At 40.3% G+C, this 27,059-nt stretch overlaps 1 protein-coding gene and 1 long non-coding RNA gene across 6 annotated transcripts in view; one reads left to right on the top strand and one right to left on the bottom strand.

The window, feature by feature from the left end:
• Window positions 1-19,244, top strand: part of ccdc102a (coiled-coil domain containing 102A) — a 78,154-nt gene extending 58,910 nt beyond the window's left edge. For all 5 annotated transcript variants that reach the window (XM_084348324.1, XM_084348323.1, XM_084348322.1 and 2 more), the window contains exons 8-10: window positions 5,966-6,136; window positions 7,657-7,760; window positions 18,469-19,244. In XM_084348324.1, the coding sequence (XP_084204450.1) occupies window positions 5,966-6,136; window positions 7,657-7,760; window positions 18,469-18,601 (408 nt within the window). In that variant the 3' untranslated portion in view covers window positions 18,602-19,244. The remainder of the gene's footprint in view (window positions 1-5,965; window positions 6,137-7,656; window positions 7,761-18,468) is intronic.
• A 6,543-nt stretch (window positions 19,245-25,787) lies between these two features.
• LOC311258970 lies at window positions 25,788-26,776 on the bottom strand. The gene is made up of 2 exons (XR_014622800.1): window positions 26,725-26,776; window positions 25,788-26,326 (listed from the first exon to the last, which is right to left on the bottom strand). It is a non-coding gene; the product is annotated as an uncharacterized lncRNA (long non-coding RNA).
• Between the last annotated feature and the right edge of the window lie 283 nt (window positions 26,777-27,059).

Here is a 27,059-nt window from a genome sequence, read left to right on the forward strand (position 1 = left end):
TTCATAGTTTTGTCTATCACTTCTTTTAGCTATTCTTATCTTACATTGTCCTCACCAAAGTAACCCAAATTGTAATAAACTCAGATTAACTGCATGCCCCCTGACCAAGAAGCAACTTGGACTTTAAAATTGTTCTTACTGTGCCAAAACATACACACTGATGAGATCTTCTTTATATGCAAGGAGTTTCTGCTCTGACCTTGTCTCTCTGGAGCACTGTCAGCAGTGTGTGTGTGTGTGTGTGTGTGTGTGTGTGTGTGTGTGTGTGTGTGTCTCTGTTTGTATTTTGTTTGAAAAAAAAAAAAGATTGATTGTGTTGTGTGTATACTGTTGAAACCATAGTATTGATCTGTGCAGAGAGTGAGAAACGGAGCAAGCGATTAAGACACTGGATACACACAACCACACACACACACACACACACACACACACACACACACACACACACACACAGAGGTAGATTGATAGTAGAATCATCTTCCACCCCAGCCAAGGCTTTGGGCATCACTACTACTGCACAGATTGATGTTCACTGTCACACTGCAACACAATCACGTGTACACACACCCTGGTGGAGTAATAGGGGTTGAGAGAGAAGAAGTTACTACTTTGTGTGGACAGGTCTCTGTGTGTTTGTTTATCTGCATGTGCGCGCGCGTGTGTGTGTGTGTGTGTGTGTGTGCACAAGCTGTTCACTATTTGTATCTGTGTTGTCCTTGCTGAACCACATTACAAGCAGATAGTTTCACGGTTTTGGTGCAAAATCCGTGCTCTTCACGCATTCTTTTCTGTCCTCCCACTCATATTCCGTTCTTATCTTCTTGTTTTTTTTGCTGAAAATTAGAGCCCGACCGATAAAGGATTTTTAAGGCCGATACCGATACAAATATTTGGTGATTTAAAAATCCGATATTCCGATATATCGGCCGATATATATATAAAAAAGATAAATCCAGAAACACGTAACAGAAACATAAACAGATTTCCGTAACAGTAGTTATTTGTAGTTATTTATGAGTCTTCACTGAAATAATATGATAATGCAGTTTAAAAATAAACTTGTTTGTTTTATTGTCACAACAGAACAGAGTAACATCAAAATTACTAGCTAAGTCAGTTTCACTTTCGGCTTACACGTAACAACAGCAAAACTGGACATGGTAGTCACAAATATTGTCATAGTTAAGAGAACTGAGGGGGTTGTTCTTTTAATTGTTAATCAAGCAATGTATTTCTTGTGACAATTGCCAACTTACAATGAACACACTTCAACGTTGATCTCAGTCGTGGATAACTGGTTCACTCTGCCCGACTCTGGCTGGATCAGCTGGTTGTCGGGTTTGTGGCGTTCTAAACACAAGTTTTGCCAACAGGGACGTTGTAGAGTGTCCTCTGGTGGACAAACTATGCAACCACAACACTAACATGGTTGAAGGGTGTTTCATCCGTTTTTATTTTATTTTTTAAATATTCATTTATCGGCCATTATAAATGCCGATACCGATAGTTTGGAAAATGCCTAATATCGGCCAGCCGATATTATCGGCCAGCCGATATATCGGTCGGGCTCTACTGAAAATCAGCGCTTGTACCACACCACTCGCATGTCACGTCTCGCATGTGTGAATGTGTGTGTGACCCCCTGTTATTGATCAGTTATGTAGTATGCAAAGCACAACACTGCAACATTCTAGATTACAGACAAAAGTTGTGTAGTGTGACCACAGCTTTATGTGTTACTACAAGACACACGCCACACATGCTAGTACTTGTATAACCCCAGTTTTTTGTGCATGTTTGTTTAACCATCACTCATTTTCCTTCACAGCTCTTTCTGTTTATCTGTGTGTGTGTGTCATATGGTGTTTGTGACGGGGGAAACAGAGTTTTGATTTATTTCTTCATTCTTATCTTTTTTTCATTCTTCTCTGCTATCTGTCACTTTTTATGTGAACAACTGAGGTCAACAATATGATTGTCTTCCAGGAGCAACAGTCTAAAAATGTGTAGCATTATTAAAATTAAACAATTATCACTTACAACCACCCCCCCCGGGATAAGACTCGTCCCTTTTCAGACATGGAATGCAGAACAGCATTGCTCACGTCTATTGAAGTGATGCTTTGTGACATAGGTGTCTTCTAAAAAGTGAAACGTCCGGCACCTCACTTTGTGTGTTGTGACTGAGTGAGGGTTTCTGCCCACCTGTCCTACATGGTTATTTATGAAGCTCTCAGGTTTATTTAATGCTGCAGTTAGCAACACACACACACACGTGCTGTATCTTTTCATTTTCTTCCTTGCTTCAGTCTTTTATTGAGCTAATCTATTCTGACCAATGTGGTTGGAGCAGTGCCCAAAAGCCCCTCCCCCACTGTCTTGGGCAGCCTTTATTATAAACCCAAATCTGTGTGTGTGTCTGTCTGTCTATGTGCGCAAGGGAGAGAGACTTTACTGTCTACATTAATGTTGAATTCAGTATGGCGGGGGGAGGGAGAATTATAATAATTCTTTGTGTGTGCGTGTATGCATGGAGGGAGGCGTGTGTTCACTCCGTCTAAATGAGCTGGAGTTATGTATTATGTATATTTCCACATCTGATTCTGTTTTTTGTCTCACAGTAAAGGACATTTTGTTAAGGTGATGAATGTGTAAACATATTTCTGGGCATAAGCCTGTGGGTTGTGCGTGTGTTTGGTTTGTTTTAGTGGAACAGATGTAGAGCCAGATTTCAGGGTCTCTCCAGTCAAGGAGAAAGATTTAACAGGCGCTGTCGCGTAACACACACCAGCACACACACCCGCACACACGTACACACACAGTTACTGTTGTACAGTCTCTGTTCAGCTGAATTAAAGCTCAACTTCACAGACTGCTACAAATCTGCTAAAAGATTGTGGGTCGAGCGCTTGAGTCAAATTTCAAACTGATACTAACAGGATGTTGTCTCTGACTGGTAATATTACATCACACCCCTCTCATATTCTAATATGTACATTCATGGTCAAAAGTTTACATACACTTGTAAATAACATGTATATCATGGCAGTTTTCAGTTCCAATGATTTCTGTTACTCTATTTTCTTTTCATTTTCTGAAAATATGGCCAAATCTGCTGGCAAAAATATACATACCATAATTCTAATATTTGGTTAAAGGTGAAGTTCAACTACATTTGTTAGCTTCCTGGCACAGGCTTGTTTCTTCAGCACAGTCCACATCTTCTCGATGGGGTTCAAGTCTGGACTTTTGGAAGACCATTCCAAAACCTCAATTCTAGCCTGACTCAGCCATTCCTTTACCACTTTTGGTGTGTGTTTGGGATCATTGTCCTGTTGGAACAGCAGACTGCACCTAAGACCCAATCTTCTGCTGATGATTTTAGGTTTTCCTGAAGAATTTGGAGATAATCCTCCTCTTTCATTAATACATTTACTTTCTTTAGAGCAGCAGATCCACTGGCAGCAAAACAGCCCCACAGCATAATACTACCAGCACCCTGCTTGACAGTAGGTTTGGTGTTCTTGGGGTTAAAGGCCTCACCCTCTCTCCTCCAAACATATTGCTGCTCACTCCGGCCAAACAACTCAGTTTTTGTTTCATCTGACCACAGAGTTTCCCCCCAGAAGGTTTTTTCTTTGTCCATGTGATCAGCAGCAAACTTCAGTTGAGCTTTAAGGTGCTGGGAGGGAGGGCTTCTTTCTATCACAGCAGCCTCTCAGCTCATGTTGATGTAAAACACACTTGACTGTGGACACTGACACCTGTCTTCCAGCAGCTTCTAATTCATTGCAGACTTGCCTTTTGGTGGTTTTTGGTTGACTCCTGACCATCCTGACCAGTTTTCTCTCAGCAGCAGATGATAGTTTGTGTTTTCTGATCGTGGCAGTGACACAACTGTACCATGTACCTGTAACTGCTTGGAAATGGCTCCAAGTGACTTTCCTGACTTGTTCAAATCAATAATGAGCTCTTTCAGATCAATGCTGAGCTCTTCAGACTTTCCCACTGTAGTGTTTGTGGCTGAGCCTAATGGGTGTATCAAACAAGCCCTACTAAAATAGGCCCAGAAAAGTCACCAGCTGTTATCAATCAGAATCAGTCAGTAGAAGTTAAGAGGCCATGCTACAAACAACATCTGACTGACACAACTTGCTATAATCACCAAAACTGATCATTCAAGTTGCGTTATGTACAGTATATTTTTGATCCAGCAGATTTGGTCACATTTTCAGAAGACCTATAATAAATTAATTATTGAACCAAACTTCATGAATGTTTCTGTGTGTTCCATCACAGAAACATGAGTTGTAGAAATCATTGGAACTCAAGACTGCCATGATATACATGTTGTAATTGGATGTAAACTTCGACTACAACTGTATATACGCTTTTGCCATCAAAGAAAAGATTTAAAGACCCACTGTCTCGACTTATGCAGAACTCTTTTGATCCCTAGTCTGTCAAACTGTTAAACCAGAGTTGAAGTTTTCAGTAGGCCTCAGTGTTCCTAAGTACTGGATGTTAAAGGGAGTGATTGAAATTGTTGCACTGCAGCCACTTAATCGTTATGACCAGCTCACAGGCTGCAACAAACGGGGGAGATGCAGCTCATCTTTCTGTCTTATCCACTAAACAGCTCACTGAAGCATAAAATGTCATGTCAGTCAAACATGTTGGTGATCTCATGAATTTAGGATTTAGGTCTCTTTCTCCTGTGCAGACTGCACTCTGTTAGGTCTCTTTGTTCTTATGCTTCATCTGTATCATTTTTACTACCCATCCAATTACACACACACCACTGCTCCTCTGTGTCCTCATCCTAGTCTCTTTCTCAAGACCCCACCCCCTCCTTTTAATTATTCCCCTTTGCATTATCCTGCCGCTCTCTTTGTTTGATCTGGCTCTGGGGTTACACTAGTATTTGTGTTGCACTCAGGCATTTCGCCTTGATTATCATGTAAATATTCAGTGCGGAGGAACGAGTCCATGTGCTACCTTCAAGGCATTTGTTATTATTTGAACAACAAATAAAGCACCAATTCCTCTTCTAATCAAACTCACTGTGTATGTTACCTCTGTGTAAGTTATGTTCTACATAATAAAGATAAAGACAAATACAGATATAAAAAACACAATAAATAAAGAGCATTTCCCACATCTTGATGTGGGCTTGTCTTTCATTGTTCCTGTAGATATCTTTTTTCTCTCCATCATATTGCCATGCAAGTTCAGAAAAGCTTCTTGGAAGCTGCCCTGTCTGGGGAGTCATTAAGTGTCAGACAGCAGAGAGGGAGGCTGAATAAACGTACATGAAAGTGCAGTGAGTGACAATAGTGCATTATTGATGATACCATTAGCTCCAAGTGCAGACACCCGTTAGCTAATCCCAGTGCAAACCTGTGGAGCAGAGCTTTTTGTTGGCTCAACCACAGTTACCTCAAATTACAGTCCGATAGATGGATGGAGAAAAAAACAGAGTTGGTGGTTCTACCCTTGCATCATTGGCATGCATTTGTTCGTGGACCATTTGTGTTTATTGGCCCCAAACAGCCAATGTACAAAGTGTATCTTTGTAGCTGCAAGCAAGCTAACTGACTGTCTATAGGAATGGGCCTGTTTGTGTTCGTGTTCAGCTCAGACTCTGACTGAGCTCAGAACTCAGCTGAAACTTCAGTTATTTCTAACGTTTACATTCATTTCTCTCCTTTTTACTTGTCTCTGTACATTTATGAAGCATATTTATTAAGCCCTAGGAATACGCACATAGCTTTTGCGTAAGATGAAAAATGTTCACCTTGCCCAGATGCCCCTTCATGTAAATTTACGCTGTCCCTTTCGATTGACTTTGCATGAATATACTTCATAAATTGTTTGAACCAATTGACAAAAGGATTAATCAGCTAAACTTTGGTGGAAACATTTTTCTCTAAGCCTGTCTCCTGTCTGTCTGCTGTGTCTTTAGGAGTTGGCTGACCTTCGCCATGTTCACTCTAAACTGAAGAAGCAGTTTCAGGAGAAGACGGCAGAGCTTGCCCATGCAAACCGGAGGGTGGAGAGCCATGAGGCTGAAGTCAAGAAGCTACGACTGAGGGTGGAGGAGCTAAAGAAGGAGTTGGGACAAGCTGAGGATGAGGTAGGGACATGGCTGTTTTGTGTCAAATCTTACATAACAGTCATAGACCATCAATGTCCACTTCATGATAATCTTCAGCTTCTGACTATTCCACCACTCTTTCTAACCAACCAGCAGTTACACCCCTTTCACACTTGAAAAGAAAACCAGGCTTTTGTCTTGCTTTTGTCTTCAGTGTGAAAAGGTGCAATCGCCATTCGTTCCTGCGTCAAATTAATCTGCAGTAGTCACAGGGCTCCAGTTCTGATTGGCTGGGATGGAAAATGACCCAATGCTAAATTCTGTCCCTTTTTCCATCTGTCTTTATTCAAGCAGCACTGTTTGAAATAACACTGTTTGGTCTCCATGCTGCTTTTCTACTGGAGGCAGGATACTTTACAGTAACTTTAATGTCTAAAATGACATCAGTACTGAAATAGTAAACTTCACTGGGAATTTAATCTAGAAAAAGACACTTGCTGTAATTTTACTTTAGTATAATCTCTGAAAAAAGTTTTTCATATTGATGATATCGGACAACATGTACGCCGATAAGATATGTTCCTGTGATAGGCCGAAATTGGCTGATGACTGATATATCTGTCTGCTCTAATAATAAGTTACTGACTGTCAGGTGCTGCTTTCTAAAGCACTTTCTAATGTCTAAAATGCTTTCTACAGTAGATACAGTGCTCACATTGTTCAATTGATTTGGTGTTGCAGCTGGACATGTGATGCATATGCATGACTGCAACTCAGCGTTGTTGTGTGTTTTTTTGCTTAGTTTTTTCATGTTGTCAGGTCTGTAGTAGCCTATTTGTTTTCTATTATGTATTTTGTTCCGACCACAAACATCTTCTCTGACCTCAGACCTTTGTGAATCCACACAAAAATGTCTTTTATCTGAGCCCTCATGTCTCCACCACTTTTCAACACAAAGTGACATCCTTGTGTTCATCTGCAGTAAAAACATTTATCATTTACCATTACATATATAGCATGATTCAACTTCCACTGAGATTACAGAGATAATAAGAGTATTCTGAGAGGCTTCATCTGCTGTGTTGAGCAGGTTATTACTATCATTTACTAAATGGACAGCTGACAGTTTTGTCCAGCCAGCCCTCATCTTTTCCTCCAGTTGTTTTGGGGAGATTAGCAAATTGGCCTGGTTGTAGCTGGAGAGTGCACAGGAAAAAAACTGCCCTTCACCTGTTGTGTGTATGTCTTCATGTCTGTGACATATACAGATATTAAAACTGTAGTGAAACGCTGGTATGATGTCAATATGACTTTGACACACACAAAACATACATGTGAGAAGCAGTACAGTTAGTCACCATGATGTTCTTATCCAGGGAGAAAAATGCTATAAAATGCCAAATGTTCACATGAATGTCTTTGTGTGTGTGTGTGTGTGTGTGTGTGTGTGTGTGTGTGTGTGTGTGTGTGTGTGTGTGTGTGTGTCTGTGTGTCTGTCTGTGTGTCTGTCTGTGTGTCTGTGTGTCTCTGTCTGTGTCTGTGTGTGTTTGTGTGTCAAGTTGGATGAGTCTCATAACCAGACCAGGAAGCTGCAGAGGTCTCTGGATGAGCAGGTGGAACAGACTGAGAACCTGCAGGTACAATTGGAACACTTGCAGTCAAGGTAAGCACACACACACACACACACACACACACACAGAATAACTCTCTTGAATCCATACATGGCAGCTGTTAATAGTGATCTTAACATGCAAAACCATACGCACACACACTGATGCCAATGCAACAAGATCAGTGTGTGCTTGTGTATAACCTCATGCATAGTCAGCTGGGTGTGTTGTTTTCAAATGCATAACAGTATCAGGCAAACAGCGGTGATCATACTCTCTTCTAATGGAAACTATATTTTTCCTTGTGATTGCACTGATGGTGAGAGCTGATGTCAGACTCAGACTCAGAATGCAAGTCTGTGACTACTTCCTGGAAGCAGTGACAGTACACGGTACCCACCTAGAAATAAAATATTTGTTCATACTTTTTTTTTTTATTGTCAATATTGTCAGTATTTCCTAGTCAGAATCTTTGTCACTACATCACTGCTAATGCTAATACTGGTGCTTCCCAAATCTACTGTTGAACATTTATTTTGCCTGTCCCTACTGACTCACACCAACAGAGTTCATTTTTAAACTGTGCAAATGCAATTTAGGCCAAGAAAGATACCAGAAGGCAAAACTCACCATAGGATATTCTGGACTCCTAGACTATTTCAAATTAAAATCTACAAAGACAGTGGATAATGCCAGGTTTACACCAAAGTGGAATTTCTGTACTCTAAGAGTGGTGCCATGTTTAGCAACAGTACTCACACTCCAAACATGACTAGATAACCATGAAGACACCTCACACACACAGCCTGTTCAGGTGTGTGTGTGTGTGTGTGTGTAGGTGCTGGGCTCAATCTGAGCCTCAGAGATTAGCTTCCTGTGCTCAGTGTGTGTTGCCCGTCCTTCAGTTTAGCTCTGACATTCTATCAGCTTTGCACAGTCCTCAGCTCCTTGCTCTCTGCCTCTCCCTCTGCATTCTCTCCATTTTTTTCCACGTCGTTGCTCCGCCACCCATCAGCCAATCGCCGAGCTCCCAGTCGCAGGTTACCGTAGTAACAGAGAGCTCTCTTGTTGCTTATGCTCTGTAGAGGAGTGACAGGCGTGTCGGCATGGTAACTGCTTCAGGGACTGACACAAATCTGTGTGTTCTTGTAGGTTAAGCTTTTCTTCATTCTGGATTTTTTTTTCATTCAATTTGACTGCTTGACAAGTGTGCGTGCGTGTGTGTGTATCATACTCAGTATGTCAGAGGGGAATAAGCCTTAAAATTGGATGCTGATCGAGTCCTCAGCCAGTCTGTGTTAATGTGCCTCTGTGTGTGTTGTCTTGTGGTTTATTTAAGGAGTATGAGGTATGAGGAGAGTGCAGCAAGTACTGCAGAGATATGTTTTTCAAAGAAATATAAAGCCACCTTTTGGTTCCTGAGTTTGAAGTTTGGTCGGAGAAGCAGCTTGTCACTTTAAAAGAGAATAGCAGGTCCACCTTAGAGTTTGGTTCGACTTCAGTGAGCCTGGGTCACAGTTGTCAGACTTGGGTTTTGAGGAGTTGCAGCATTATACTGTTTGTCAGCGTTCACAGACAAACAGCCTAAAGTGTACACACACTGCACTGCTATGTTCACAGTTAAAATGTTACTGTAAACGTCATACTCAATGTCACACACATGCTCTTCTTTGCTCTCTCTCTCTCTGTGTCTCTCTCTCTCTCTCTCTCTCAACAGCACACTCTGTCACACATGCAACATACATACTGAGTTATTCCTGATATGAGTTAGATACTTGACACATTTTAGTTAAAAAACATCTTAAAAGTACATTTGTCTGTGTGTGTGTGTGTGTGTGTGTGTGTGTGTGTGTGTGTGTGTGTGTGTGTGTGTGTGTGTGTGTGTGTGTCAACTTGCTGTTGGAGAGAAATAAGAGTGAGAAAGTAATTGAAACCATTTCAGATATTCAAAATGGATATGTATAAAATCAATACATTTTGTCAATAAAGCACTGTATGTACATTTCTATGACTAACTTGCTAGTTCTCTTGTTAATGGGAAAATATGTTCAAACAGTTTATTCAAGAGACTTATTTGTAAAGTCACATCCTATCTCATAACTGTCGGTATGGTCGTGGTTAACATTGCAAATCTGCATGTCAAAATTCACAAAACTTGTAGAACTCAACACAAAAGATTGTGGCACATTTAAATGATTTAATTATTAGATTATATGTAAATTCCCACTGACAGAGAATCCACTGATCATGGTGATTAATTGATATAACCGGGCCCTGAGAGCGAGACAGGTGTCCCCAGGGAGTCGCCAAAGTTAATTAGCACCCAGTCTGTCCCAAATGATCTGTTGTTGTGGTGCATATTAGGAGAAATCCTCTAGCAAACATTACTGTGCTGATATATATGAAGTCCACACACAAACACACACACACTGCCTTTCAGTCAGCGGTTGCTCATGATCCCATCTGCGGTGAGGGCAACATGAACCAGTGTTTGGATGTTTTTGCAAAAGCCTTCGATCCTCCTCATTGCTCAGTGTAAGAGTGACCACAGCACAGTTTGAAAGGAATGGATGTCTCCCTCTCTCTCTCTCGCTCTCTCTCTCTCTCTCTCTCTCTCTCTCTCGTTCTTCCTGTCTCTTACTGTAGATTGAGTCATTTATGTTTGTGCTTTGCAAAGTGTTTATCAGCTCAATAGAAAAGCTTTTAGTGTCTGAGCTGGTGTTGTGGTCCAAATGTTGTAGTGGATTATCTACCAGTTGCTCTGATCCTGACCTGCCCTGCTGACTGACAAATGACCAGCAAAGGCAGACAGAGAATGAGAGAAAGAGACTGGAGTCCAAAACACCCAACAATGGATCATATTTAAACCCTACATACACCAATTGATAAACATTAAAACGCAAATGAAACCAAATTTGTGCCTGTTTTATTGACTTCCAGTAAAGCTTTTGATTGTATTTGTCATGCAGGACAGTTCTATAAAGTTATTGATAGATATTTTTAAACTACAATGTTACAAGGTAAAGTACATTTATTGTCATTTTTTAAATCGGAAGGGTTTAAAAAATGAAACAATGTTATAGTCCTTTATGGTACATCTATTTTAGAAAATGGAGAGTTGAGGATGAGTCCAGGAGTCTCACAGCGTGAGGAGGGAAGCTGCTCTGTAGTCTGGTGGTACAGCAGCAGATACTTCTGTATCTGTTGTCAGGTGGCAGCAGGGTGAACAGACTGTGGCTGGGTGGGTGTTGTCTTTCAGTATCTTTGGGCTCTGTGCAGACGTCTCACTTCACTGATGCTCTGTAGATGGTACCAGTGATGTTCTGGTGGTTTTAATCACCCTCTGTAGAGCCTTCCTGTCCTGGGCCATGATGAACCATGCCAGTCTGTGATGTTTCCAGTCAGGATGATTTCTATTGCTCCTCTGTAAAAGTTGACCAGAATCTTGCTCCAGAATTCATCCTTCCCAAGTGTCTGTAGGAAGTCGAGCCTTTTCTATGCTTTTATAACCAGGGTGGTGATGTGTGATGATCAAGATATGTTCTCAGTGATGGTAGTTCCAAGGGAACCTATAACTGTTCACCTGCTCCACCTCAGCTCCAATGATGTAGACAGGGGTGTGTCTTCGCCTCCTTTTTTCAAACAATCAATGTGTTCTGGAAAGATGTGCAGCGTAAATATTTGCAAAGAACGAACAGAATTTTTTTTAGAAGTGAGACAATCAAAAGGAGCCAGGGTGAAGGAAATACTGGGTGGAGGAAAAAGAACCAAATGAAGAGATGAACCAAAAGAAGGTGCAAGATGAAAGCCAGTGATGTAGATATGGTTTGCTGAGTTGTAGATGGCTCAGAAGTCATCATGCGACCCAAGTGTAGAACTTTGGTCGAGTGACAACAGGCGGTTGTATGTGTATGTGGTAAGATGGTAACATCTGTCTTTGTTCAAAGATGGTGTGTGGTGTGAGATGAGGATGTCCTCCTCCTTACAGTCTGTTCAAACAGTATGGGATCAGGGGAGACACCAACTGAAATGCTCACTAGGATTTAAAATGACTACCTGACAGAGAGCTTAAGCCTTGGGACTTCAAACCATCCATCCACTGTGACAACACTTGTGTTCCGGGAAAACTCAGTAGGATCAAGTGTGCCCAAATCAATCTTCAAGCTGTGTTTTATAAGAGCTTGCTTTTTAAAAAACAATCAATACTTATTGCCTTTTTAAATCAATTTGAAATGTATACAGCTCAGGGTGAAATGAAAATCTTTTTCATTTTGTGGCTCATTGAAATCAACTCTGCCACGTATATCACATATTCCCTGGTGTTTTCATTTGTTCTCAGCACAAATAAACTTAAGATATCTCCATGACTTTAGCTTTAGTAGGCAGTAGTTTATCCTGACTTTGACCCACTTCATATGCTGCCAATGTGTGTTGCCCTTTACACTTGTTACATCTTGAAGCTGTTGTAAAGTTATAACTAAACTACAAGCAGAGTGTAAAGTTGTGTGATGCGTTGACTCTTTGCAGCCGGATGAAGTCATTGCACCAAGTATATACATCCATTACTGTCAACTGGTTCCCTTTCTCTTGCTGTTACTGTCTGTGTGTAATCATAGATTTCCACAACACATGCACATATCCATGTACAGAGACACACAGAGAGTAGGCTCACCTGATGTGTCTAATGTCAAACTTATCTGCATTACTGTCATATGCTTTGGCATCATAATGTTACTTTAAATTCAAATTCAAATTCAAAGGGGCTTTATTGGCATGAAAGTTTAACAACAATGTTGCCAAAGCATCTGTCCAAACACTCGGACAGAACACAACAAATAACAACTAGTCAGCTGCAAATATGGTTTGACCCTGAAAAAATTCTAACAAAAGGTTTCTCAGTGGTTTACAGTAGTATCAGATGTACTTAAAAACATACTAAAAGTTTACCAAAGTTTGACTCCAAGAAAGGCCCCATTTTCAAAATGGCGGCCGTCAGGTCCTTAAAATGACCATTACACCTTTGTATTCCTCCTAGACCAAGAACATTGGTGCCTGATACATGTTTTGGGCATGTAATATTCTAAATAGCATATTTGCATGATAGATAAGTGATAACAAGTACAATAATATATTAAAGCAATTGGTTACAAGCGTATTTATGCGAAAAATAAGTACACTTTTCCTTAAGTAATTGCATATTTCTCCTTTCTCATATCGTTTTGCCTAGTGTTGGTGGTTTCTGTGGTTCATAACCATTCTTTTGATTCCAATAATGAATAAATTCATAGAACTGTATGGTACTGTAAAATTAGTCAAAACAGGGCTGCCACCCAATCATGATGATCCTCTTTTTTTAATGAACTACTCCTAAGGATTGCTGCAGCTCAGGGACACTGCCTTATTGGTGGCGATTTTAACTTGGTCTTTAATCCAACTATGGCCCGTTCCTTGCCTAAATCACCCACACCATCAAAGCAGCCGTGATTTTGAACCATGGCATAAAAGAGTTGGGGCTATGTGATGTCTGGCGCACTCTCAATCCTAATAAGAAAGATTTCTCCTTTTTCTCTAACGTTCATAAATCTTATTCCAACGTGAACTCTGCCTCCAATGCAATTATATGGGATGCCTTAAGACCTTCATGAGGGGATGTATTTTGTCCTACAGTTCATATAAATCAAGGGAAAGGAGAAAAGAATTGGCAAAATTAGATGAAGAAATTAGAATACTTGAACAAAAACATTCTGAAACCAAAAAAATGGACATTTTAAATTATTTGACTGTGAAACAAATACAGTATAATAATTTATGTACTACCAAGGCCGAAGCAGCTTCAGCTTGGACCAAGTACCACTATTATGGGTGCGGCAATAAAACTGGTAAATTACTAGCATGGCAAATCAAGAAGGGGGAATCAGATGAAATAATTCATTCAATAATTATTGATGATGGCAGGTCTCTGACTGACCCATCCAGCTCTCTCGAATTAGCTACCACTACACTATTACCAAAACCTGACAAGGATAGACAAAAATGTAGCTCCTACAGGCCCTTAAGTCTTATAAACGCTGATTACAAGGTTATCTCTGAATTGCTTGCTACTAGATTAGAAGACATTATGCCAAAAATAATACACCCAGATCAAACTGGGTTCATCAGGAATAGGCAAGGGTCAGATAATGTCCGCCATTTATTTCATATAATTGATTCTGCACAGATGACAAAAGAGCCTAGGCTGATAATATCAATGGATGTTGAGAAGGCGTTTGACAGGATCGAACCTACCTTTCTATTTCAAATGAATGTTGGTGTAGAATTCATTCACTATCTTAAAACACTTTTCAAGGCACCTAAAGCACAAATATTAATTAATGGAGTCCTGTCGGTCGCTTCTCACTTTTTAGAGGGGTCCGACAGGGCTGTTGTGTCTCTCCGTTATTAATCTCGCTTGCCATCGAACCATTTGCTCATCCAAGTTAATGCTGCCATCTCTGGTGTCAAATTTGGTACCTCTGAGCATAAAATTACACTCTGAGGGCCGGATCTACTAAGGTTTGCGTGTATTAAAATGTGTGCAAACTGCTTGCACACGCAAAAAAAGGTGCAAACTGATTTACTAACAGTGCGCAAAAAGGGTTGCGTCTGTCAAAGGTGCAAAATAGCGCGTCTGCATTCAGTTAGTATGTTTGCAGCAATGAATATGCAACATGGGGCGTTTACACGCAATTGTGCGTGTTGTGGGTGGAGAAAATGGAAATATATTAATTTAGCACACGCAAAGTGATTTATCAAACTGGAAAGCAATTTTGCTCATAGAAACTGCGTCTATATTTACCACGTCTCAAAGGGAGGTGCAAACGGTTTGTATGCGTAATTGCGCACACATGGCTGCAGTTATTGTTGCAAGAAGGAGACGCCTAGAATGCATTTTTCACCCTCGTGTGAACATTTTTGGGATGAATGAGGAAACTATCATTAGAACATATCGCCTATCCAGCCTTGCCATTTTGGAGCTGTTGGAGGAACTCAGAGCGGATTTGGAGCCAGCTACGAGGAGTCACGCAATACCTGCAATAACAAAACTCCTCGCAAGTTTACTAATATTTATATTATTTTACGCCTTTTTTTCTTTTGTTCTTCTTCTGATGTCTTGGTATCTCCTCTTCACTTCATCCACTGTTCGCCTTTTTTTCCAACAGCATTAACTTTTTCACTGATTTTCTCCCACACAGCGTTCCTTTGCGCGACCGTCAGATTCCTTTGCTGCAGCTCATTGAAATGTTTATTTGCTTCCTCTACCAACACTTCTTTTCCAAAGGGTCCAATTTCACTTTGCGCTTTCGCTCTCTCAAACTTGCCATGCTGAAAACCATGAAACACACTAAACCCTCATTTAAATAGGCTTGTCTCCAACACGTTTGCACCTGTTGTCATTAACGCAATCACTCTTAGTAAATCGCCCGCAAACCGCGGTTCAACCCCACACGCAAATTTCTAGATTGCCCACGCAGATTAGTACAAGCAATTTGGGATCTTAGTAGATCCGGCCCTGAGAGTAGTGACATCAGATGGCTCTCTATAGAACAACATATATTGAAAGCTACCCCATTAAAAAATATCCCCTTGTTGGGATCAAAGCAAAACCTTTCTTTAATAACAAAAAACCCATAATCTTGAGCACTTTTTGTGCATGGCAGGAAACTCATGCAAATTCCTTCAAGTTAGACACTGACTCCAAGATAACTCTGCTGACTTTCCAAATTTGCCAGTGGAATCCCCCTTTGAGAAGCATCTGCTTGATACACGACTCTCCTCCACAAGAGGACTGATATCCTCTATATACAACATCTTGAACAGAAACTTGCCAATTTCTGATAGACTATCGATTAAAAACAAGTGGGAGACAGACCTAGGTTGTAATTATGAAGATGCCGACTGACGAAACACATTGGAAAGATCCCCAACGGTACTAATTTCCACTAAACATAGACAAATACAATTTAAGATCTTTCATAGAATTTATCTCACCCCACACAGACTTCATAAGATTGATAGGAATGTCTCTGCCATGTGCCTAAGGTGTAAGGTGAATGAAGGAAAGTTACTCCATATGCTCTGGACTTGTCCCTATCTAGAAGACTTTTGAAAGTTCGTTATAGCCACTGTTTCAGATGTTATAGAGACCGAAATTCCAAGAGATCAGAAAATTTGGCTTTTGGGAGATGTCAACATGCTTAAGATAACTAAACATAAGAAATATTTTGTGTCATTAGCCAGCACAGCTGGGAAAAAAATTATACTAGTGAACTGGAAATCAGAAAACCCACCCTCACAAAAGCACTGGCTAAACAAACTTTCATCATACTGCACGCCAGAGAAAATTCTGTACAATGTCAGGAAAAAACCTGAAACACAATAGAATATTGGGCTCATTTTTAGCACTTCTCCCTTCAATTAACCCTCTCAGTTAAGTATGCATATCTACTTCTTGTATCCGTCTCTTTTTTTGGCCTTTTCTTTATCTCTAATAAGGACCGAGTGTTGTGAACTGTGCCAATCTATGGCTGGGGTGGGGGGGTGGGGTGTTTAAATTGCAAGAGTGAAGTTACTGTGTTATGTGTTTTTGTATTTTTTTTGTATTTTTTGTATTTTTTCTCTTTGTCTTTGTTATTTTATCTTTTACACTGTATAAAAAATTACCAATGTACCTTGTGCATTGTCAATAAATAAATCTAAAAAAAAAAAAAAACAGGGCTGCCACGTGAAGGCTCAGTACTGCTAACCCCTTTTATTTTTTTGTGTTTTATTTTTTATATATACGTTTATATTTTTTATAATGCGTTTTGATTTTTTTTTTTGCGTTTTGTTTTTTATATTTTTTTAATACTTTTCTAATTTATACATATCTTTTTCTATTTTCTTCACTTGTTTCCTCTAAATTTCGGTTTATTTTTTTATACTTTTTTGCACTGTGACCTTCACTAGATTTACCATTAGTCGTCACACTCTTCCTCCCATAGAGGTTGATTATAGTGATTCTCACAATAATAGGCTAAATTGTTTACATCTCTGGTTCACCCCAAACAAAGATAAAACCTTACAGTAATTTCATAAAATCATATATTCCATAAGTGTGTAATCATGCCAGTGCAATTTAGACAAGTCCAATGGATTCATAGACCCAGAAAACATGGGGTTAGACACCAAGATTACTTCGCTAGGTCAAATAATGAAGGAGTTAGGATATTTTAAAGGCTTCGTGCCCATCTTGGACGCCATCTTGAAAATTACACCTTTCTAGTGGTCAAACTTTGGTAAACTTTTAGTATGTTATTAAGGACACCTAATACTACAAAAAACTGCTGAGAAACCTTTTGTTAGAATTTTTTCAGGGTTAGGTGTTTTTTTTCCATATATGCAGCCACCTAAACATGTGTGTGTGCGTGTGTGTGTGTGTGTGTGTGCGTGTGTGTCAGTCACTCACTGTCCCTCAGGTTGTGGCATGTTGACACATATTGGGCAGCAAGGTATGCCCTGTCTCCTTCTCCCAGGAGTATTTTTAATGTTGATATGTCGTTCAGCTCTTTGAAGTCTGAGATTACCAAATTAAACTTATTAAAATAAATGTTCCTCGTTTCGTTGAATGTTTTACATTGTAGGAGAAAGTGCATCTCTGTCTCAACCTCACCTGTCGAGCAGTGACCACATGTTCTGTTTTCTTTTGGTTGCCATGATTGTTTGTGTCTTCCTGCTTGGATTGTCAGGTTGTGGTCACTGAGCCTGTACTTGGTGAGGATCTGTCTCTGCTTTCTATCTCTGACAGTAGGGAGATATTCTGCTCATTCATAATCTCTTTTTAGGGCTAGATAACATTCTGATCTACTTTGGCTTTTAGTTTCTTCTTTCCAATGTTCCAGGTAGGTTTCTTTACATTGTGTTATAATTTGCTTTACTCTGACTGGTGTTTGGAGAACAGTGTTGTTGTGAGGCTGGTCAGACTGTCTGAGAGGGGGCAGTTAGCCTCAGTACCAACTGACATAGGGGACTCTCTTCTGGGCTCAGCTCTTGAGTTTGGAGGGCTTTGGAGTGGAGGGTGTCTCGGGGGCTGGATTTCAGGTGGTTAAAAAGGTTGAGCGTTCTCTTTTGAATGTTAATTATCAGTGGGTATCTGCCTAATTCTGCTCTACATGCATTTGTTGGTGTGTTTCTGTGTACGTGTAAAATGTATCTGCAGAATTCTGCATGTAAAGACTCTGTTGGATGTTGGATGGATGTCTCTCTCTGTCTCTCTCTCTCTGTCTCTCTCTCAATTTCAATCCAATTCAACAAGTGTTAGGAATACAGAAAAAGAATACATAGATAATTAATAGTTAATAATAATTAAAAAAAAAAAAAAAAAAAAATGTAAAAAAGAAAGTGTGTGTGTGCGTGCGTGCGTGCGTGCATGCATGCATGTGTTTATCATATACAGGTAATAATTACAGAACAATAGTCAGTGTGCAGGTAAGAACCTAGTCAGGAGCAGCTGGCTCATGTGGAGGAGATCACGTCAGGTGTTGTGCAGCTTTCCTCTTCTCCTGTGGCAGCACTCACATATTTTGCTGCATCTACAGCAGTGTTACTTTTTTCTCCCAGTAAATGATGTATTTTGTCTTGGTCTGAGAGTTTGTTGAAGTTTGGGGTTATGCATGTAATTTTGGTGTAGAGCTTTATAGCTCTTTTTTGTATCCAAATTAACATTAAACTGTCTCTCTCCCTCAGATTGCGGCGGCAGCAGCAGAATCCTGGTCTGTTTGGGAAGATGCGAACAGCTCGGTTACGTGCTGAAAACCCAGATGGTCCGGCCAGTGACATGGACGAGGAGGATGAGGAACTGCAGCTCCAGATCCCATGACACACGCATACATGCACACATACACACATTGATCCAGGATATACTTTTAAACAAACATCAGCAGTCACAAAAAGAAGGTGAATATTGTTGCTTTTGGGGGAAAACTGTATCTCTGGTCACGGTAACATTTTGCAGTGTTGTCTTCTGTTCAACAGTAAGTTAAAAAGGGCCAGGTCAATATTTTAGCAAAGATTTTACCCATAGTAAGATCAAAAGGTCAATATCACTTCTGTGCATCCACATGCAGATTTTATGCAATTTGCTCAACGTATTACTGACCACGTAAGTGATCAGTGGTCAAATAATCATTATAAACAGATGTATGTCTCTTTTTCAGGAGACTTACAGAAACCACATAGTTGTCCTCTGAAGTTAAGCACAATCCCGGCTTTAAACAGAACACACACACATTTTCATACACACTATGACTCAAACATGCTTGGACATACATAGACACAGGGCAACAAGATCAAACCCAGCAGGAGTGTGACAGGCATTAACAGGATAAAAAGACTTCCTAAGCAGAGGCTGACGCATATCATCCTTTCAATGTACTCACTCATTCTTACCTCATATCATCATTTCAACTGTTCCATCTTAACTGTGCTATTGTATTAAATCAAGCATCATCCACACATCTACATCACCAGTATTCATCATTTCCTCATAGCTGTCAGCTATGAGGAAAAGGTCTTTCACGTCCCTCTGAACTTGAGAACCTTTTTCTTAAATCACATCTGTCATATTATGAATCAACATGTTACTGAAATTGTTCAATTCAAAGTCTGTTTGTAACATATTTAAAGGAAGCACACAACACAACTGTTAGTCTCATTACAGCTGCAGGTTGGAAAGAATTACAACCACAGTATGTGGAGAAGGTGCTTCCACTCTTTCCAAACTCTCCACCACAAACAACCCCCCCCCCCCCCGCCAGTCTCACACTGAGAGAAAACCTGCTCCACTTGGCAAATGCTCTATGGCAAACGTGGTTAATTCTGCCCTTCAGTTCATTAGAATGAAGGCTGTGTTCAGATTCAAGCCAAAATTTGGGCTCCAGATCCTGGTCCTTAACCACACCTTTCAGACCTGACCAGGCCAAACACACGTGGTACTGCGGAATCTGAGACCAGAACTCAACCCGAGACATAGGAAATGTTCCTTCCTTATTTCTTCCTCAAAGACAAAGTCATATTCTTGCGTTAAAAATGTGTTTCATGCACGTACAAGTACCTAATCTGACAATAATAACAGACTAGCACAGAATATGGCACGGTGGCCCAACAGCACCAATGGTGATGAACTTTGATTAGTTCTCTTAACCAGCAGCAAACTGTCCTGACAGTGCTGACCTTTTGAAGGAACAGCAGTCTAAAATGGCAGAAGCAGCAGTAGCTGATTAGCTGTGTCACCATCCACTTTTATTTAACCTTCCTCTGTCAGAGTATGAACTGTGTTAGCTTAGTGTTCTATTAGCAGCCGAGCTAAGGACCGTGCAATCTGACATTTAGAAGCCTTGCTTCCCCCCTTCAATAAGTCTTTAGTGAATGAAATGATCTTGAGTACACAATCTCAGGGGGGAGTGAAGAGCACAGCACAGTTGTTCCCAGTGTGTTAGTGGTTAGCTTACCAGATACAGTTGTTCACCATGCAGCCCCACTCGTAGTCCCCCTGCCCCCAAGCCTCTAACACTGCCAATGTTGGAAAGATTTTGTTTTATGCATGGTGTGACCGGTCCTTAATACAGGCTGAACTCTGAAACTGAATTATCAACAGCTGGAAATCAGTATTTTTGTGCCGGATTTTTATTTTTGGTCTGTTTAGTCATTATTGTTTGACTGGTGTCTGATACAGTTGAAACTGAAGCAACAGTACAGTACACACCAGTGGAACCGAACCTTTCCACACAGCAAACGCTAGATGTTCAACTTCTGTTGTTTTACTGTTCTGAGTTTGGAGGTGCTGATATGATTTTTATGCAGTGTTTATGCTGATGTTCAGTATTTTAAAATATTATGATTTTCCTGGAGAAAAACAAACCCTGGACAAGTATTTATGTCCAGAAATTCCCTCAGGACTGTGTTCAGTCAGGGTGGGAATGCCTCTGAAGCAGCATCCAAACCATCATGGGTTAAGGAGAGACTCAATGAAACCCAGGCCATTAGAGATCATGTAGGCTTCATACTCACAGGTTCCTTTAAGATGGCCTGTGCATTCAACAATGGTGGGGAGTTGACACCATGTGTTGGACTGAAGAGTTAATTTATTTGTATAAAACTTGGCTGGGCTAAATCTCCCATCTGTAAAAGAGCTCCAGACTAGTAGTAGATCCATTCAGTTGTGAAAGCAATAAAACCGCCATTTATCTTCCACCACCATCCAAAGTCACTCTCTGCCTCGGCTTCAACTCTGACGCTGGAAGGGGACCAAGATATTTTTCACTGATCAGGATTCTGAACTATTTATGTTGTCATTGTTATGGTTTACTTTTTATAAATGATCTGTACCACAGTGCTTTTGTATTAGCTCTATAAATGTCAACTGTACATACAAAAAACATGAGTCACTGTCTTTTTTTCTCAATGCAGTATGTATTCATAATGTGTGTCAGAGTAATTGGGGGTCACGTTCCAGAAACCAGTGATCATCTGCCAAAAACTGATTAACGGACTTAAGGATATTTAAATTGATAAAAAGGACTGGACTGGATTAAAATGTAGAGCAGGTAGTGTAATGCAGAGTCAGGAGGATAACTGAAAAAGAAATCATTTCTTTATTTTATACAGTATATAACCCATCTGTATATCATTTTAATTACTGTCCAGTTTTCAGATGTTTAAACCAAGATACGAGACATACCAAACACATATCGCATATATATAAATATTTTTTGTTTTCTGCTCAAGTCATACTTAAGATCAAAATTGATCCAAAGTCAGTTTTATAAATGAGGCCCTTAATCTTGTCCAGTTTTAAAAATAATGTGGTAAAAGATGACAAGAAATTAAATGTATTCATAGAAACCACTAGAGCTCCTCCAACCACTCCTCATAGCCCATTTGAAATAGGTCATTATAACAGAGCAGAGCTGAGATATACTAAAGTGGCCAGTGTGTTCCCCTTATTTGTGTTGTCAAGAACATTTGTACCTTCAAATGTATATCGGATAAAGCTGTATTCATTAAAGGATATGCTTGAAAGTAACGGCACTTCCTTGAAGTTGTGGGTCTCACAAGAGACAACATTTTAAAAGAATGGTCAACATTGAGGCTGTAGAGTCCCTAATAATCTGACTGTGACTCATTGTTGGATTGCACATTTTGTGCTCTAGTGAGTACATGGGACCACTGGACGGTGTAGGGTAGAGTCAAAATAAACTAGAGACCATGCTCATGTTCCGACGCACGAATACTCTAGTTATGATTGCTACATTATTATAGTCCTCAGTCCTCATGCATCATCTTCAAACTCGGCCTCATCTTGAATCACAACTAGACATCCATTTCACAGATGACAAAAATCTGTCCACAGATAGACAGAAATAAAAACATCTGGCAAGTACTTAAAACTGCTTCCAGGTAGCTACAAAAGATGTCTCCAGGACCATATTTTGCTATGATGACACACATACACACACGCACACATGCAAACACACAGACTCAAGGTGAAAACAATATCAGCCCCGCTGTCTGGTAACTACGGTGTGTGTTTGGTAATGAAGGAACATCTCACTCTGTTTTGAGCAGGTGTGGCTCAGTGATGTGTTTTAATAGATTAAGAGTAATAAGTGTTGGACAACAGTGTAAGAAGAAGGTAGACTGTATATTGCTAGACCTGTCCATAATATATCCAGCAGCTATGGAGCAACATAATTGTTCATTTGGAGATGATTTTGTGTCCAGCTGATCAATTTAAGTCCAATAATCACTCTTCTTTGGTCCGTCTTTTTCACCAGCTGCTGTCTAACTGTGTCTGACTGCTGTTTGATGCTGAGCAGGAGCGTACGCTACCTGCTGCTGCTGGAAACAAGGTTGATGAGAACAGAGTTTTGAGGGTGAAAAAACCCCAAAACAATGTGTTGGATGATGTCAGCACTATGTGCAACACATTACACAGGCATTTGAACATTCATATCTAAAATGATGCAGGCTGGTAATTGTTAAGAGAACTGTTTTATGTTTACCTCCATGCTGGAATAATAGACAGTAATTAGTGTCGTCTGATGGCCAGAGAGTTAGAAAATCAGAGACAGAGGAGTTGGAGTGAGAATGAGCACTAAACTCACACATACTCTTGTGGTGTGTTTAGCAGTACAGACTGTTGTGTACTGTACAGAGTAAGTAGACACAGTAATGAGACTGAACCTCAGCCTAACTCCCCACACACAGCATGGGGGCACAGCTCACATCTCCCTCTGAGATCATATTCTTAACTACACCGACTACACTGTGTGTGTGTGTGTGTGTGAGAGAGAGAGAGAGAGAGAGGCCAAGACATATGATAAATGTTGTGTAGGCTGGAGTCAGAATGACTGAAATCGTAGACACAGCTCTGGCTCTGCACTTTGTTTGTGTGTGCTTACTTTGCATAAAACAGTTGTATATTTAGACACACAAACTTGCAAACACTATTCACTGTGGTGCCCTTAGGGTAACAGCAAACACACAACGCACCCACACACTCAAGCTGTTAGCTGTGGATGATTGTATGTGTGTGTGTGTGTGTGTGTGTGTGTGTGTGTGTGTGTGTGTGTGTGTGTGTGTGTGTGTGTGTGTGAGAGTGTGAGTGTGAGTGTGCTAATGTTTAACTCAACCCCATGAGTACAGTAGAGAAGATAATTCCAAAAACTGTTGGCAAAGCATGATACACACTGTAATGCACAAGGGTGTGTGTGTGTGGTGTTTAATGTGTGTGTTGGAAGTGGTTGTTTTCCCTATTTGATTTCCACAGCTGTGTGTGTGTGTGTGTGTGTGTGTGTGTGTGTGTGTACAGCCCAGAGCATAGTTCATTATGTTAATCTTCCTGGTGTCTTTATTAGACCAGTTATGGCTGACAGCAGGAAAGCAGAACATTAAATTGATCCCTCTATAATTATACCCACAGCATTTCTTCGTATGTACTGTATGTATGTGTGTGTGAGAGAGTGTGCATGCTTATGTATCACTACAAAATGCAGAACATTGACATTTTTCATTGTGTTGTGAAAAATAATGGATTTCATTTCCCTTCATCGACTGCAGCTGTGAGGACAGGCTCCCCCTGCCATTCTGTCCTTTTGCATTGCAATGAATTGGTGTCTGCCTCTTTTGTAATAAAGTAATCTAAGCTTGACTGCATATGAACAAGGCCAATAAATGATCCTGACACACACATACACACACACACTCAGGTCATTACCATCTGCACAGATGTTTACGAGCTCAGAGACATTCAAGTGTTTTTCTCCTATTTTCATCATCATTAAGTGCCTTTTTCCTCATTTTGAGTGTGACAGATCATTCTTGACCTTGGAAACAGTAGACTGAGAAAAAAAATCTCAAATCAAGATTCACTTACTTCCTTATTCTGGTCTTCATTTATTCAGCCGTCATGGAGATTGCCCAGGTGTCATCATATGACCCAAGCATTAAACATAGGTCATGTGATGACCATATATCACCACCTATTATCATGTGACAATAAGGGAGTGATGGGACAGAAATGATAACAACAACATTTCTGGCTCAATTCGTGCTAGTGACATACCTCTCTCTCTCCTTTCCCTTATTTTCTATTGGCCTTTGTATCGTACACAGTCCAATACAGGCAAACATTTCCAAAAGAAATCTCTTATTTTCTAATGTTGTGCAGGAACTTCCGTCTGCAGTTTGGACCAGAAATCCTTTGTCTGTGCATTGTGATGCTCAGCGTATTTATGATTAAAGATTGTCTAAAGCCCAGATCTGTTTTTTGACATATCTAGATTGTATTCACATTGATTTTGATTGAAATGTGTTTTTCAACCACATTTGAAGGTGGTTTGAAATGTGATTCCAATATGATTTCTACATATGCAACTCAGTCCTAATGCTCTGGCACCTCACATCAGATTACATATTTGGGATTCAGGACCATGTTAGATAGTAGTGGTTAAATGGGTTTTTAAAACTCCTCTAGTTGTCTGATTGCTTATGTTGCTGGCCAGCAGGCCCAGTGGTGAAGCTGTGTCTACAGATATGGCCTAAGTGTTCAAAGAGGAAATCATTATCATATTGCATATGAATATGACCTTAACTAGAGCCAGTGCAAATCTGAATATTTTAAGGCCATGCCAATGAGCAATCCCAGCTTCTACTTTTAGAAATTCCTCCATTGGCCGACTGCTGTTGCCGAGTGATGTGTGCCTCTAATATGACTGCCAGAGACTGAGTTACATTACTTTTTATTGGGAAAAACTCACAATGTAACATGAAGGTTTGTACATGAAGGTGTGCATGGTATGAAGAGCTGGAAGCCGGACATGATCTATTAATACAAAAAATACTACAATGGGGCGAGCAAATATGATCATAAATTATCTTTATACACAGGGCTTTTACATGAATGATGAGTCAAGACAATACACAGAGGTATAATAATACCATTTTCTCAGGCTGTTACTGTATTTCTTGACAGACAGAGGAGATGGTCTGCCGGGATTTTCACTCAGACACTGAGAAAGAATGAAGACGGGAGTGCAGGCGATAAAATAATTGTCTCTTTCAGTGCTGTCAGAGCAGTGAGGACAGAGTGTCAGCGCTAATACCACTGCTTTACTGGCATCTTTGCTCAGTTTCCATGACAGGATCCTATCACACACACACACACACACACACACACACACACACACACACACACACACACACAAAAACAAATTTGAGGTATTTGTACTTCACTTGAGTATTTCCATTTCATGCCGCTTTATACTTGTACTCCACTACATCTGACATCTCACGTTCTTTTCAGATTACAATTTTTAATACCCTTCCTGTCCAATGATAACCATGTATATCCAGATGTGGTGATGTTGAATGTTTGTGATAAACTGAAGGGTGAAGTGCTCTTCTTTGCGTGAGGAAATTCTCCTTCTTCTTAAGCTAAATAAACCTTCTTAGATTAAGTGGAAAAAGTACAAAGCTGAAGAAAGGGCTGTTTTTCCGACACAATGAAAAGTTAACTTTTTTAAGTAATTCTCACAGGACAGCCATGCTACAAACATACAATATGATTAATACAAGGTTACAAGGTAAATTTGTTGACATTCTTTTAAACACAAGGGTTTAAAAAATGAAACTATGTTCGTTGTACATCTATTTAAGAGTGTTAAGGATGAATTAAAGAGTCTCACAGCGCGAGGAGTGAAGCTGCTCTGTAGTCTGGTGGTACAGCAGCAGATACTTCTGTATCTGTTGTCAGGTGGCAGCAGGGTGAACAGACTGTGGCTGGGTGGGTGTTGTCTTTTAGTATCTTTGGGCTCTGTGCAGGCATCTCACTTCACTGATGTCACTGATGCTCTGTAGATGGTACCAGTGATGTTCTGGTGGTTTTAATCACCCTCTGTAGAGCCTTCCTGTCCTGGACCATGATGAACCATGTGTGGCGGCACAAGGGTCGTACGCAGCACTTGATTAAGAATGAAGAGACCCAGTAGGCGTGACTCCAGGTTGAGAGCGATTTACTGCAGTCTTCTGAGACTTTTTTGTAAAACTGCAACACAATGAAAATATTAACAGTGTTACAATTGAAATTAAATATGTGCAACAACAACCTTTCTTCTTCCTTTTCAGGTTATAAATCAGGTAAGTAAAACACACAACTAAATAAGGCATACACACATCCTTTTTTACAGTAAAATCCTCTCACAGGTAAGCAACAGTGCAAACACAGCAAATGGCAACAACCCATGCAATGGTTTACACACACAACACAAATGAGGCCCAACAATGAACTCAATCAGTCTATGCTAACAGCTAGTGTCCCGATCAGCATTAGCGTTGTTAGCACGGTTTCCCAACTAAAATAAAGGGTTTTTAACACCACCCTGAAGTACACAATGTCATTAAATGAGGATGTCACTTAAATAAACTAAAAGCAACCATACTCACTGATGGATCTACTCCAAGGATCAGACAACAACAACTCTGTGGTGGAGCACAGCCTGCGTGTGTATTTCTCAAGTCAGCCCTTGAAGGTGCGATACCCTGACACGCCACTAGGGGCCACTAAACATCATTCAGAACTGACAGGAGTCAGAACAATTAATTATAATTCAAAATCTTTCAAGCTCCAACATTAAGAAGTCACTCACTGGGGCAAAAAGGGGAGCCAATCAGGGCTGAGACTTACTGGGCAGATGGGTCCAACACAAAGGGGATCCCCAGGAACACCACACGTGAAGTAAATGAAAGTGAAACAAAATCAACCCAAAAAAAGTGTTAAC

The sequence above is a fragment of the Pagrus pagrus genome (genome assembly GCF_965226575.1).
Source record: "Pagrus pagrus genome assembly, chromosome: 1".
NCBI lineage: Eukaryota > Metazoa > Chordata > Actinopteri > Spariformes > Sparidae > Pagrus > Pagrus pagrus.